The sequence below is a fragment of the Nomascus leucogenys genome, chromosome 4, assembly GCF_006542625.1.
Source record: "Nomascus leucogenys isolate Asia chromosome 4, Asia_NLE_v1, whole genome shotgun sequence".
Classification (NCBI taxonomy): domain Eukaryota; kingdom Metazoa; phylum Chordata; class Mammalia; order Primates; family Hylobatidae; genus Nomascus; species Nomascus leucogenys.
The window spans coordinates 16,894,797-16,911,693 of NC_044384.1; the positions used below are offsets into that span (position 1 = coordinate 16,894,797).

Here is a 16,897-nt window from a genome sequence, read left to right on the forward strand (position 1 = left end):
AATCTAAGATAACAAAATCAAAGTCCCTCTGCCCTCTTGGAAATACTCAGCTCCACTTATTGTAGGTATAAAATGTATGCTGTATATGTATATGTGTGTGAATTATTGTCTACATACAACTGCAGGGCATTTCAGCACTTTTGAGGAATACCATTCCTCAAAACTGTCAAGGTCATGAAAAACACAGAAAAGTAGGCCAGGTGCAGTGGCTCACGCCTGTAATCCCAGCACTTTGGTAGGCCGAGGCAGGCGGATCATGAGGTCAGGAGTTGGACACTAGCCTTGCCAACACAGTGAAACCCCCGTCTCTACTAAAAACACAAAAAATTAGCCGGGTATGGTGGCATGTGCCTGTAGTCAAAGCTACTCGGTGGGCTGAGATGGGAGAATTGCTTGAACCCAGAAGGCAGAGGTTGCAGTGAGCCAAGACCATGCCATTACACTCCAGCCTGCCATTACAGTCCAGCCTTGAGAGTGAGACTCCATCTCAAAAAAAAAAAAAAAAAAAAAAAAGAGAGAGAAAGAAAAACAGAAAAGTGAAAAACTGTCACATACCAGAGGAGACAAAACAGACATGACAATCAAATGCAATGTGGTACCTTGAATTAGATCTCGAAACAGAAAAAAGGCAATGGAAAAACTAGTGAAATCCAAATAAAGGCCAGGCGCAGTGGCTCACGCCTATAGTCCCAGCACTTTGAAAGGTCAAGGCAGGCGGATCACTTGAGATCAGGAGTTTAAAACCAGCCTGGCCAACATAGTGAAACCCCATCTCTACTAAAAATACAAAAATTAGCCAGCCATAGTAGCACATGCCTATAATCCCAGCTACTCAGGAGACTGAGGTAGGAGAATTGCTTGAACCCAGAAGGCGGAGGTTGTAGTGACCCAAGATCGTGCCACTGCACTCCAGCCTAGATGACAGAGCAAGGCTCTGTCTCAAACAAAAACAAAAACAAAAACAAAACAAAAAAATAAATTCCACAGGTTAGTTCAGAGTTATGTACTAATGATGGTTTCTTATACTTGAGAGACATATTGTGGTAATACGTCTGGTAAACTGAGTGAGGGGGTTGGGAAACTATATTTGAGAATTCTCTGTACTATCTTTGCAACTTTTCTGTAATTATAAAAGTATTCCAAAATAAAGAAAAAGTTAATAATTTAAAAGTTGATTTAAAATATCAACATCTCTATACAGAAAGAAATGTGCTGCACTTTGATCCTAGTTAGGCATTTTATTCTGAATAAAGCAGAGTGTAGGTAATAACTCACTGCTTTCAACACGTAAAACCACCTTGATATAAATACATACAAAAGCACAATAAAAATGATAAATTATAAATATCAAAGCCCAATGTTATTTAATATCTCCTCATCTCCTCACATTTGTAAACATATGAATAATTTTAAAACCAGACAAGTATACTTCTAATATCACATTAATTCTACAAGTGAGTCTGAAGGACAAGGGTCCTCTTCCCTACTTTTTCTTGCAGGAGTGCTGCCTTACACATTCAGAACCTCCATTTGTCTATTAGGTTGAGAGAATTTTCTAAGCCCTATCAACCAAAACTCTCTACTCATTGCTTATTCTCTAAAAGGAAGGGAAACCAATTCTCCTAAATGATATCTCATCATCAGGCAATGGTTTTTACCTGGTAATTCAAATGCAGCCAGTATTTCAAAATGATTTTCTAGATACTGTTCTCAAATTTTCTCTTAACTGTTTTCCAAAGTTATTCCCTTACTCATTCACTTGACAAATAATTACATCACACAGCAATCTGAATCACACTGAACTTGGATAACAAGTTAAATTACGAATTCAAAAATATGAAAGCATACTCCATTGTAACGCTCCTGGCACCCTAGAGAGATTTTGTCATTTCAAAAACAACACCCAAACCAAGGCACTAAGGACTGCAATCCACCCCATTATTTTACACATAATTCTCTAAATGAGATATAAAAACATTCTTACACAGGTTACCTGAAATATCAGCATTTATTTGTCTTATTTATAATGTTATTCTGGTTTACATTAAACACAAAAGTACTAGATATTATATATATTATAAAATATTATATATAATTATATATTACATTATATATATACACATATATATATATTTTTTAAGTCAGAGTCTCACTCTGTCACCAAAGCTGTAGTGTAATGGTGCAATCTCAGCTCATTGCAACCTCCACCTTCCCAGTTCAAGCAATTTTCGTGCCTCAGCCTCCCGAGTATCTGGGACTACAGGTGCGTACCGCCATGCCTGGCTAATTTTTTTATATTTTTAGTAGAGATGGGGTTTCACCATTTTGGCCAGGCTGGTCTCGAACTCCTGAACTCAAGTGATCTGCCTGTCTCAGCCTTCCAAAGTGCTGGGATTACAGGAGTGAGCCAGTGTGCCTGGCCAAAAGTACTATATATTATTTCATGGGACATGCTGATCTTATTAAATCAGAGGAATATAAAATGGCCAAAATAAGATAAAAAAATAAATCACTGAAAAGGCAGAATAAAGGTGAAGGGGAGATGGTATAATATTAGACTATTTATATGAAAAAACAGTCAGAGAAACCAGGGAAATTTGTAACAATTATCTGGGTATTTTGTGGTTTTATAGTTGTCTTAGCCTGGGCAGTCCCTCAAATATTCTCAGTCTCAAGTTTTTTATCTACAACATTAAGATAGTAATGCCTGTTTACAGACCAATTTATTTTTAAGTATAAACAAAACTGGGCAAGTAAAAAACAATTTTTAAAAAGCCACTTTTCAGGCAAAATTAGTTTTTAAAAAACTAAAAATTGCTAATCACTGGCAATATCTGGGGCGGGGGGAAGTGTGTGTAACTAACTATATTTTAGACCCAGCTAAAGCAGAAAGGAACTTTGTAGCCAGCTAGAAGCTGAGTCGCTTCCTGGGTTAAGTACTTGCTTACCTTGGAGACTTGTCGCAGCCACCTTAAGTATTCTGTGAAAGTATCAAAGCAAATGTAGTAAGTCTGGCTTTGGGGTCCAGAGGAGCTAAATGCTAAACAGTGTTGGTGCTTTTTCACTTCTTCTACCTATAAAAGCAAACACAGAGAAGCAGAAACAAGTCAGACGGCAGAACCACTGATGTATTTCACTAACTATGCCTCTGATCAAGGAGCCTGCATGGATTTGCATCTTTCCCTATATATGTTACTCATTACTGAGAACTAAGTTCCTGCATATGATCACCCAATTCAAATTACAAAGAAACCAAAAAAAGGGGAATTTTATCTTTACTATATTTCCCCACCACAGTGAAATTCTCCTCTTTCTGTTTAAAATTAGTCCAGACTCCCTTTCTTATTCTTCTAACCTCACAATAGGGTGCTGGGGTTCTTACTTCCTCTTAGAATTTTTACTTAAGATTTTACTTAGGAATTTTTACTTAAGAAGTCTTCAAGCATGTTAAATAAGTATTGAAAACACTACTGTTAAACTGAAATTAACCTATAATAAAACCCTACCATGAGAACTTTCAAGTCCTAATGATGCAGTGAAATACAGTCAAACCAAATTTCCACTCCTTGTAAGTTCTTTACAAGGGGAAAAATACACACCAAAAGTAACATTATACAAACTTCTATGTTTGGAAATTTAATAACAAACTTCTAAACAACTCACAGGTGAAAGGAGAAATTACAACCAAAATTTTAAAACGCTTAGAACTAAACAATTATAGAAAAACTACATATCAAAATCTATATGTTGCAATAAAAGGAGATATATAAAGGGAAATTTATATATATATATTTTTTCAGTTGAACTCGTGTATCTTTTGATACTCATACTGGAAAAGAAGGTAGAACATTAATTTGATCAGCATGCACCTTAAGAACTTGGAAGGAAGCCTGGGCGTGGTGGCTCACGCCTGTAATCCCACCACTTTGGGAGGCCAAGGCAAGTGGATCACCTGAGGTCAGGAGTTCGAGACCAGCCTGGCCAACATGGTAAAATCCCTCCCTACTAAAAATACAAAAAAAACCTTACAGCTGGGAGCGGTGGTGGGCGCCTGTAGTTCCAGCTACTGGGGCGGCTGAGGCGGGAGGATTGTTTAAACCCAGGAGGCAGAGGTTGCAGTGAGCTGAGATCCAGCCTGGGTGACAGAGCAAGACTCCGTTTCCAAAACAAACAAACAAAAAAACTTGGAAGGAAAAAAAAGTCAAACCTTCAAACTGAATAAATCCAAAATTGAAAGAAGGCTATGATAAAAAGTAGCAATTGGTGAAATGAAAACCAAATACGTAAGAGAAAACATCAACAAAGCAAAATACTGATTCTTTGAGAAAACTAGTACAATTGATAAATCCTCTGGCAAGAAAAATTGATACATCCTCTGGCAAGAAAAAGAGAGCAGACACTTATAAATAATATTAACAATGAAAAGGGAGGCACAGCTACAGATTCGCCAGAGATTAAAAAGAGAATATTATGAACAATTTTGTGACAAATTCTTAGAAAAAATATGTTTTACCAATAGTACTAAATAAAGAAAAATCAAAAGCCTAAATAGTCCTATCAGTCAGGTACAGGCTCATGCTTGTAATCCCAGCACTTTGGGAGACTGAGAGGGACAGACTGCTTGAGCCCAGGAGTTGGAGATCAACCTGTGCAACATGGCAAAACCTTATCTCTACAAAAAAAAAAAAAAAAAAAAAACAGAAAAACAAAAGTTAGCTGGGTGTGGCAGTGCACACCTTGTAGTCCTATAGCTAGTCAGAAGTCGTGGGGAAATCACCCAAGCCTGGGGAGGTGGAGGCTATAGTGTGGAGTAACTACACCACTGCACTCCAGCCTGGACAATGGAGTAAAATCCAGTGTTAACAAAACAAAACAAAAACTGAATAGTCCTATAACTTTTTTTTTGAGACGGAATTTCACTCCTTGCCCAGGCTGGAGTGCAGTGGTGCAATCTTAGCTCACTGCAACCTCTGCCCTCCGGGTTCAAGCGATTCTCCTACTTCAACCTCCTGAGTAGCTGGGATTACAGCCTTGGCCTCCCAAAGTGCTGGGATTATAGACATGAGCCACGCCTGGCCCCTATATAACCATTTAAAATATAGAAGGTTTTTTTTTTAATGTCTCAAAAAAATATCAGGCCCATATAGCTTTACAGGTAAGTTTTACCAAAGTTTCAAAAAATAGATCAATCCAAACTCATGCAAACTCATCCAGCAAACAAAAAATGAAGGAAAACACCCCAACCCATTCTATGAGGATAGTATAACCAAGACCCACATGAGAACAGTAACAGAAACGAAACTTACAGGTAACCACAGTCATAAAGATTTATCTCGAACAAAACGTTGCATCAAAATCCAGTAATTTATTTTTATTTATTTATTTATTTATTTATTTTTTATTTTTTATTTTTGTAGATGGCATCTCGCTCTGTTGCCTAGGCTGCAGTGCAGTAGCACAATCTCAGCTCACTGCAACCTCGCCTCCCAGGTTCAAGCGATTCTCCTGCCTCAGCCTCCCAAGTAGCTGGGATTACAGGCGCCTGCCACTGCGCCAGCAATTTTTGTATTTTTAGTACAGACAGGGTTTCCCCATTTTGGCCAGGCTGGTCTTGAACTCCTGACCTCATGATCCACCCGCCTCAGCCTCTCAAGTGCTGGGATTACAGGCATGAGCCACCGTTCCCAGCCTTTTAATTAATCAATTAATTAATTTTAGAAAACCCAGTAATTTAAAAATATATATGTATCAAGAACAAGGCCAGGCATGGTGGCTCACCCCTATAATCCCAATACTTTGGAAGGCTGAGGCAGGCGAATCATTTGAGGTCAGGAGTCTGAGACCAGCCTGGCCAACATGGTGAAACCCCACTTCTACTAAAAATACAAAAATTAGTCGGGCGTGGTGGTGCATGCCTGTAATCCCAGGTATTCAGGAGGCTGAGGCAGGAGAATCGTTTGAACCCCGGAGGTGGATGATGCAGTGAGCTGATATTGTGCCAGTGTGCTCCAGCCTGGGCAACACAGCAAGACTCCGTCTCAAAAAACAAACAAAAAAAGAACCAGTTTAATTCACCTCAGATAACAAAACACAGTTTAACGTAATTAGAACTATAAAACCATTAACCACATTAACGGATTAAAGACACCCATACTATTATCCCCACAGTTGCAGAAAAAGCTGTTAGTAACTTCATTCAGGCTGAAATGAAGGATAAAAATTCTCAGCAAACTCAGAAAATAAAAACTCACTGAAACTGACCAAGGGTATTTATCAAACATCTAAAGCAAACTTCAATGTTAATGAGATATCATTCTCAAGATCATTGATAAGGAGCCAGGTGCGGTGGCTCACACCTGTAATCCCAGCACTTTGGGAGGCCGAGGCAGGGGGGTCACCAGAGGTCAGGAGTTCAAGACCAGCCTGGCCAATATGATGAAACCCAGTCTCTACTAAAAATACAAAAATTAGCTGGGTGTGGTGGCATGCGCCTGTAGTCCCAGGAGGCTGAGGCAGGAGAATGGCTTGAACCTGGGAGGCAGAGGTTGCAGTGAACCGAGAATGCACCACTGCACTCCAGCCTGGGTGATGAAGAGAGACTCTGTCTCAAAAAAAAAAAAAAAAAGAAAGAAAAAAAAGGATCATTGATAAGTATCTACTGTTTCCATTCAACACTGTACTAGATCTTCCTGCCCGTAACAGTAAGACAAAGAAAAGGAAGAAAGAAACTTGTCATCATTTGAATATTATATGATTAGCTATACAGTAAACAAAAAAACCTATAGGCATCATATTAGAATAAACCAAAACATTTAGCAAGATGATAAATCAATACTCAAGATCAATACTCAAAAACCAACTGTGTTTCTATAAACCAAACAGAAAATATGATTTTTTTAAAAAATGCTGTGTAAACAAAATCACAGATACCAAACAAAAGGTTTCTTAGAGATGGAGAGGAGTGGGAGAGGGTGGGAGGAAAGGAAAATAAAAGGGTGGGAGGAAAGGAGAACAAAAGGACATGAGGAAACTTCTGGGAATAATGAACATGGTCATTATTGTGGAGAAACAACACTTGTACACTGATGTGAATGCAAAATGGTACAACGACCCTGAAAAACTTGGTATCATCATGCTTAAGTAAATGTGTGTATGTCCCAGAGCCTAGTAACTGAGCTCCAAAGTGTATACCCAATAGTAGTATTTCTCAAGGAAGTCATTATAGGAATTGTGGATTGAATAGTTCTTCATTGCCCCCTATGCAGAACTCTCTAATACTTTGCATGATATTTTAATCTCTCTGCCTCTGCCTTTAAATGCCAAGAGCAAAGATAATGTTATTCACCAATCACTCTATCTACTCCACATTTCTCAGACCCCTTGCAATTAAGGTGGAGTGATGTGCCTGGTTCTGGCCAATGAGCCACAGAGAGAAGTGGCATGTGTCACTTCTGCATCCAAACATATAAGGCCCATGAATGATGCTCCAGTTACCTCTTCCCTTGCCAAAACAACAAAGGGAAGTATAAAAGAGCCAAGACTTCATCAGGCTGGGTCCCTGAACAACTGTGTGACAAAAGAAACTCCCATCCCCCAACCCCACTGACCCACAACAGACATACAATGTGAGAAATAACTGTTATGACAAGTCACTAAGATTGGGGGGGAAAGAGGGATGTTACCATGGCATTACTTAAGCTTATATTAACTGATATGTTCACTGTTCAATCATCTGACCATCAAAACATTCCTACATATAACCAAATGTCCCTCCAGCATAGTAACTCCACTTGCAAACTACGGTCTTAGAAAAGGTACTTGCATACCAGGAGGCATATCAACATAAGACTATAGCAGCAGCACTGTTTATAACAACAACAAACTGAAGGCAACCCAAATGTCCATTAGCAGGAAAAATACTTAAGAAATTATGAAAATTGTGGAATGTTTAGACTAGACATTATAGAAAAATGAAAACCACATAAGTAACATGTAATCTTATTATGAAACATTGTATTAGGTGAATAAATTCAATTTCAGAAGACCACAGCAATTTATCACTTTTATACACATCAAAAAACAAGCAAAATACAGATACATGGTAAAACTCATTTCAAAAACGGAAAAAATGAGGAATGCACATTCTAGGACAGTGAATCCTTCTAGGGCTAGGGGAGGCAATGAGACATATGTAAAGAGAACACAGGTAGAAGAAACACTGGTATTGATATCCCCATAGTTCCTAAATTCAGTAGTGGTTGACAATTCTTCAATTTATTATACTTCATAATTTAACAAATATTAATTAAAATACAATATTAGCTGGCCGGGCGTGGTGGCTCATGCCTGAATCCCAGCACTTTGGGAGGCCAAGGCAGGCGGATCACTTGAGATCAGGCGTTCAAGACCAGCCTGGCCAACATGGTGAAACCCCGTCTCTACTAAAAGTACAAAAATTGGCCGGTCATGGTGGTGCACACCTGCAGTCCCAGCTACTCAGGAGGCTGAGGCAGGAGAATCGCTTGAACCCGGGAGGCAGAGATTGCAGTGACCCAAGATCGCACCACTGCACTCCAGCCTGGACGACAAAGCAAGACTGTCTTTGAAAAAAAAATAGTGATAATACATTATTTAAAAATCTATGTTAAATTCTATAGGACAAGTTAAATACAACATTAAACTGCATAAGATAAATGTATCTATTACACACTCTTTCAATAACTAAATTTTGAGAGTTTTATTTAACAGCAAAGCCATATAGGTAAAGTAATGACCATGCTCATGTGGTATGAAACCACGACAATTATAACTAGGTTATGACCAATCTATCTCACACCTTATTTCTAAATCTATAGCTCTTCTATATCTAAATTAAAAAGCAAAAATAAAACTCATTTATACTCTCAGTTTTTTTCTTTAACAATAGAACAGGATAAAAAAAAAAAAACAACAGACAAAAATTAATGAAAGCTCAAATTGCAAGAAATCAATTATTTTTCCCTAACTCAGTCAACGGATATTAAAGACTCAATTTTTCAATGTAGTCAATTATTTTTTAAAGGCATAGCGTAAAACAGGTTTTACAAGTTTTGCTTGTGAAAAGAGGAAGCTATTAACTTTCAATTCACTCAGTGGTAGAAGTCCATCCAGTAACAGGCCTGGGAAACAGGACAAGTCTCTGGTACTGAATGAAAATGCTAATTATAACCGGATCTGCTGACCTTATCTGAACATTCCATGTGCTTTCCTGCCTCTGCCTCTGTGAGCATAATAATCTTTCTGACCAACTCCTTCACATGTCAAAAGACTTTTCATCCTTCAAATTCCATCATAATTGCTACCTCTTTCATTACAAAATTCCCTCTTACCCGACAAAATGTAATCTCCCCTTCCATTAATCCCCCACAGTACTTTCCTGCACCTTTCTTACAACAGATATCATTGTGCCTGCTTCATCTTCTGATACAAAATTATAAGCTCTTCAAAGGCAGGGAGGGTTACTTAGCTATGTTGGTATTTCTGGGGTGCCAAGCACAGTACCTTCCCCAAAGAGGATACTGAATAAATAGTTATATTAGATTTGCCTATGCAAACACCCAGCATCACAAAGAGAGAGACTGTTGACCTAACAAAGCATCAAACATTAAATATGCATTTTTAATAACCTATGGTGGTAATACAGATGATTATTTTTTTCAGTAATCCATCCGTCCACAGGGCAAAATCTTAGTATATCACTTACTAACTCTTCAATGCTCCGACAAAAGTTAAGCAACATTGGTTTCAAAATGAACGACTAAAATAGATCTAAATGCATCTTGCACAGCCTGACCAAAACCTATTTTTGAAAATGATCAAGTATTAGCCTTCTTGAAACTAGAATAGAGAGGAAAAAACTAACATAGGCTATTTATTCGTAAGGAAAGACTACAAGAATGTGCTTGCTACATAGCAGTGAACAACAAAACCATTTATTACCATACACGTCTGGTCTTACTTCCTTCACTTATAACCCTTGAAACAGATCAGACATTTAGACAACCAATTAACAAATGGTTTACTTAGGCCAGGCACAGTGGCTCACGCCTGTAATCTCAGCACTCTGGGAGGCCAAAGTGGGTGAATCACGAGGTCAGGAGATCAAGACCATCCTGGCTAACACAGTGAAACCCTCTCTCTACTAAAAATACAAAAAAATTAGCTGGATATGGTGTCATGCGCCTGCAGTCCCAGCTACTTGGGAGGCTGAGGCAGGAGAATCACTCGAACCCGGGAGGCAGAAGTTGCAGTGAGCTGGGATTGCGCCACCACCTTCCAGCCTGGGAAACAGAGCAAGACTCCATCTCAAAAAAAAAAAGAAAAAGAAAATATTTGCTTAATGTGGCCCCAATGTCCAATGACCCATTTTCTCATCCAAATCCTAATTTCCATTTATTAACATATCACTTAAAAATCAAGAAATACTGACATATAACTATGGTGATGCTACCCTTACCAATGCTTGGGACTTTATAAATAACTCTGACAAAGAAAATAATGTAACATTTTCCCAAGTAATCTGGTTCTATTTTATAAATAATAGCAATAAAATAGTTAACATACCCAAAGCAAAGAAATCAGTAATGTCAAAAATATATCAGTTGCATCACATTTTCTCCGAAATGAGAAACATTTAAGATTCAAAATTTATAACTAGGCACTTAATAAACTAAAAATGCTAACCCCACTGGTCACTAAACATAGATGGGGAAAATGTGGTCAAAGACTTAAGCACTATAGACTCAAACCCTCGGCATGTGTCAGTGTTTCTAAATTCACGAAATTAAGGATCAGTATACTCTACTAGAAAATGTATGCTTAAGATATCAACTCATAATAATGAATTTATCATCTAAACTCTGAAATATGTCAATAAAATTCTACCTATTTTCTGTCCAGTAGGTAAAATGCACATAACTAATGAAGCAATAATCATCAAAGCCTCACATGAGCCAATGGCACTGTTTTTTCCCCACAGCTCCACCAACTGACAACACCCACAACAGGAACTGAATAAGACCTCAGATGAGACAAAAATCATCTACCCCATATCACAGAAATGGCTCAAAGTAAGGTCCTTACTGATTTTGGGAAACCTGTTAGTATTTTGCTTGTTTTAAACTTACTTTTCGGCCTGGTGAGGTGGCTCACACCTGTAATCCCAGCACTTTGGGAGGCCGAGGTGGGCAGATCACTTGAGGTCAGGAGTTCGAGACCAGCCTGGCCAACATGGTGAAACCCCATCTCTACTAAAAATACAATAATTAGCCAGGTTTGGTGGTGCATGCCTGTAATCCTGGCTGAGGGAGGAGAATCGCTTGAACTCAGGAGGCAGAGGTTGCAGTGAACTGAGACCATGCCACTACACTCGAGCCTGGGCGACAGAGTGAGACTCTGACTCAATAAATAAATAAACAAACAAACAAACTTACTTTTCCGCCAATTAGTGGCAGAACATGCATCTTTCCGGTCAAGCTGTCTTTCACAGATGATACTATCAGGCAGGTCCCACATAGGATGACTTGGCGTCTTGTCCATCGGTTCACTGGCAACTGCATCTTGCCTTTACGGACATTATACATTCCTGAGAGCTGAATTCGTTCAGAGCTACCCGTGCTGTGAGGTTTTCCTGAAATAAACACAAGCAAACATGTTATTCTTTTAAAATGGACCCTTTTCCTACTCATCTGCATAGCAGATATACGAACTGGACAACAAGGGAATAATTCAAGGGAAAATTATAAATTCAATCTAATTTATAATTGAGATGACAACTGTCGTAATGGAATTATGGTAAGAACTATATCTCCACACGTACACTTAACATTAAGTGAAAAGCCTTTTCCATAAAATTGTAGGAAAACACCATTTTAACTCTTTGTTTTAACTGGAGCTTTCTTTTCTTTTTTTTTTTTTTTTGAGATGGAGTTTCGCTCTGTCACCCAGGCTGGAGTGCAGTGGCACAATCTCGACTCATTGCAACCTCCGCCTCCCAGGTTCAAGCAATTCTCCTGCCTCAGCCTCCCATGTAGCTGGGACTACAGGTGCCGGCCACCATACATGGCTAATTTTTTTGTATTTTTAGTAGAGACGGGGTTTCACCATTTTGGTCAGGCTGGTCTCGAACTCCCGACCTCAGGTGATCCGCTCCCCTCAGCCTCCCAAAGTGCTGGGAAGGCGTGAGCTTACAAGCGTGAGCTGCCGTGCCCGGCTTGGAGTTTTATTTTCTTGCATATCTTTCACAATTTAATTTTACATTTGAAAAGACTTCACGATGTTTATGAATGGTTAGAATTTAATACACTAAGAAGAAAGTATTATAGCCTGAGACAGGAAAATAACATCCAACATCCTACATTTAATAAAACTAATCAGTCTAATAAAATTAATTGCAGATATTTTTCCTCCTACAGATATTCAATGTATATTTACTGTAAAGGAAACATTAGAAAATAAATATTTTTCTTAAAAAAACACTATTATTTCCTATTAGAAATACTATCCCAGCAATCCATGAAGAATGGGTCATACGATGCTTATGACTCATGGTTAGGAGCACAGAGACAGAGAAATAAGCAATGAGGCTGAAAGGCAGAAAGAGATCTGAGAAAGGTCTGAAGAGTCTTTACTTCCCAAATGGAAATGAATTTGGCAGAATTAGTTAGGCAAGTCCTATCAACTTAATGGGAGAACTACTGTGATTGACACGAACATAGTGACAGTCGTATAAGCAACCAGAAAAGTATTTCCCCATTTCTAGATACTGAACAGATAATTTCAGAGTACCAAAGCCTCTGCCCAGAGATAAGTTAATAAGAGATATGTGTACTATAGTAGGACCCCAGTCAGGAATAACATATTTATTTAGAAGTTGGACTAGCTGCCAAGGGCTAGCAAAAGAAATAGGTTCAAGATAAATTATATTCTTATTAATATTAAAAATCAACATAAATACCAAGTGGTTTTGATACATGTCTAATACCTATTAGACAGGGAACAGGAAGAACTACAGCTCTAAAAATAAACAACAAGAAACTCCAAAGAGTATCTGAACCTTCCCAATACATACTTTGGGCACAGATGGTAGGAAATAGGCCACAGATTTGAATTTCACTTCTTCTTTCTCCCATATCAAAATGTTTTAGAATAAATACTTCACACTACAAAATTTTGCTGAGGCTGGGCCAGGATGAAGTATAACAGCAATTCAGCTAGTTGAACCAGGTGCCCAGCAAACAGCTACACTGTTAGAGCTCTCGCTGGAAAGGTACTGTATTGTTTGTCTACCACATGTTAGTTTTCCCACAAATAAGTAGGAAGCCCAGAAGATTATTTAAAACAGATGTGTGATGTGACAGGCCAAGGGCTGCCAATGATGGATCAGACACAGTCATTCGCATGTCCCATTCTGCACAAGTTCATTTATACCTAGAGAGGAAGATGCCTGGGTTTCCAGTCTAAGAGCTCCTTACTATATGACAGACTCTTACTATGGGGAAGAAATAAGAGAGGAGAAAAGACAAAGAATAATAAAAATGAAAAGCAAGTGAAGGACTAAAAACAATGGACAATAGGCAACTGGGTTTCCAAACTCCAATTTCCTTGACTTAATAAACTAATGCTAAAAAGGGATCTGATCTACACACACACACACACACACACACACACACACACACACACACAAATGCAAAGAAGTAGGCATTTTACTCAGCCCATCAGAGAGTGGCTTCAAGAATACTTGTTAACCTGTCACATTTATGCAGTTCTATGAAGAACCAGAGACTGGAAGAAAAGGGAACAGGGGTACATAAGGGCTGGTCCTTCAATTCTCCAACTCTATATACATCCTACAGAACACCCCAGAGCAAATCACCAGACAGACTGGACAAAGGCCAGAAGGGATCTTTAACAGAAGAGTATGGATACATCAGTAGATACTGGCTCTTTATTCCCTAGTCAGAAAAATTCCCAAGAGTTCTGAATTGTCCTGGAGCCCAACAGTCACATCAGCCTGTCCTTGGAAAACCCTAAAGATCCCAGTATGAATCAAATCCCTCTGGTCTTGCTCTGAATGAATTTCAATATCCCTATTGTCTGTCCTCTCCCTGCGTGTCCTAGATCAGACACATCCTTAGGACGTGGCTGTGTACTAAGTGGGCCCTGGGGAATATGGAGATGAATGAGGTAATATACACCTAGACAATCACCCAGCTGCACCCTCCTTTTTATCAGACTTCCTTGTTCTATGACATAAGGAATATTTTTGCTCTTCCTGCCAATTCTCTAAATTCTCAACTCAGAGGAATTCCAGTTGCCCTATTCTCTAATATAAACACTGACAATACCAAAGTAACTCATGTCTGCCAGTTTAAAGCTGGGTCAGTTGTAACTTTTACTTTAGAAATGTTACGCTAATTCCCTACAGGCTTAAGACATTTTTACATAATCCAGGAGGAAAAATAGACAGCAAAAGCAAACATTTCAAGCTGAGACAGAAACATGACAACAGAGAGTGATTTGAAAACATATTCATATACTTTCTATTTTACTTACGCACTTGGCGCATAGTAGGTAAGGTGATCTATACTAGTCTATTTAAAAACCAGGCACGGGCCCACTCGTAGAAAATTACAGCACTGGCCGGGCGCGGTGGCTCACGCCTGTAATCCCAGCACTTTGGGAGGCCAAGGGGGGCGGATCACGAGGACAGGAGATGGAGACCATCCTGGCTAACACGGTGAAACCCCGTCTCTACTAAAAACACAAAAAATTAGCCGGGCGAGGTGGCGGGCGCCTGTAGTGCCAGCTACGCGGGAGGCTGAGGCAGGAGAATGGCGTGAACCCCGGGGGGCGGAGCCTGCAGTGAGCCGAGATCGCGCCACTGCACTCCAGCCTGGGTGAAAGAGCGAGACTCCTTCTCAAAAAAAAGAAAAGAAAATTACAGCACAATGCTGAAGAGTCAAACTAGAGCCTCTGGATTATTTTATTTATTTATTTATTTATTTATTTATTTTATTTATTTATTTATTTATTTTGAGACAAGAGTCTCACCCTGTCACCCAGGCTGGAGTGCAGTGGCATGATCTCGGCTCACTGATACCTCTGCCTCCCAGGTTCAATTGATTCTTCTGCCTCAGCCTCCCGAGTACCTCGGACTACAGATGTGCGCCACCATGCCCAGCTAATTTTTGTATTTTTAATAGAGACAGGGTTTCCCGATATTGGCCAGGCTGGTCTCAAACTCCTGACCTTGTGATCCACCCACCTCGGCCTCCCGAAGTGCTGGGATTACAGGCATGAACCACCGCGCCCAGACGGCCTCTGGATCTTGATTACATACTCAATGCTCCTCCTCCCACACCAAAACGACAGTTCTTATTTCACATAGTAAAGTTGTTTTTTTTAAAGAGGGAGCAAAAAAGAGCATGAAATGTCCATTATAAGCCACTATGCAGATGCTAGAGGTATCAAGAAAATGTTCTCTGTGCCAAATTGCTTAAAGCAAAATCTATAAAAATGTAGTCCAAAAACCATATAAAGTAAAACCTCGAAAAATGTAGTCCGAGGAACATATATATTAGTGTCACTTAGATTTCTGTCTACTACCACAGCCCTAGATTTGAAATATTGGTAGCCAAGGCCTGAGACCTGCATTTCAGCAACCACAAATAGATGTTTATATTTTGTGACCATAAATCTAAAATAATAAAATAAGTCATTCCCCAAGGTCAGCTTATTTTCTAACAAATGTATTCCTCACATTCATGAATTCAGGATTTTAATTGTCATCTCCGTAAGTAAGCTAGTTCAATCTTTTCATGTCATATAAAGCTACCTTAAAAATACGATGAAAGGAATGGACCTCCAGAAAAAATAAATAAATATACGCAGACATCAGATTTGGCAGATAACTGTAGTAGATTTATTTGACCATACCCATGAGAATAAAGGATGGTGAAATCACTCAATAACAAGAGCCTATTCCCATTTCTTTAAATCACATTCCAAACATGAGGAAGTGGTGGTTTAAAATTAATTTCTCCTATAGCTGAATTTACTCTTACAAAATTATTTCTACTTTAATTGGCTGGTTACTTTGTCTTTGATCTTTTTTATCTCTTCCTTCACATAGTTTACCTATCTCAGGAGGCCTAGCCTACCTAGCAAACTATTTAGACAGATAATATTTATCTTGATAGACGTTTTTTCCAGTAAAAAAGCTGAGTATTATAGTGATAGGTCTACTGTAATTGTTATAATTAAAAATGTAACTGGGCCGGGTGCAGTGGCTTATGCCTGTAATCTCAGCACTTTAAAAGGCCAAGGTGGGAAGACTGCTTGAGCTCAGGAGTTCAAGACCAGCCTGAGCAACATAGTGAAACCCTGTCTCCATAAAAAAATTAGCTGCGAGTGGTGGCAGGCACCTGTAGTCCCAGCTAATCAGGAAGTTGAGGTGAGAGGACTGCTTGAGCCCAGGAAGTCAAGGTTGCAGTGCGCTATGATTGTGCCACTGCACTCCAGAGTCTGGGAGATGGAGTAAGACCTTGTCTTTAAAATATATATAATATAATATATATTTATATATAATACATATAAAATATATATTATATAATATTAATATATAATATATGAATATATAAATATATAATTATATATAGACATATATAAATTTATATGTATAAATATATATAATTTGGTTGAGATATATATATATACATACATTGGTTTTTAAAGTATTTACAATTTTACATCAGAAAGCCAAAACTAACATCTTAACCAAAAAGTAAATTATTTGAGAAAGTACATATTGGGCTGGACACAGTGGCTCATGCCTGTAATCCCAGCGCTTTGGGAGGCT

The 16,897-nt window shown here is 38.7% G+C and overlaps 1 protein-coding gene across 1 annotated transcript in view; it reads right to left on the reverse strand.

Annotated features, from left to right (window-relative positions):
• Positions 1 to 16,897, reverse strand: part of PHLPP1 (PH domain and leucine rich repeat protein phosphatase 1) — a 262,717-nt gene that overhangs the window by 133,130 nt on the left and 112,690 nt on the right. The window contains exons 2-3 of the mRNA XM_012506404.2: positions 11,472 to 11,668; positions 2,949 to 3,074 (exon numbers count right to left, since the gene is read on the reverse strand). Of these exons, the coding sequence (XP_012361858.2) occupies positions 2,949 to 3,074; positions 11,472 to 11,668 (323 nt within the window). The remainder of the gene's footprint in view (positions 1 to 2,948; positions 3,075 to 11,471; positions 11,669 to 16,897) is intronic.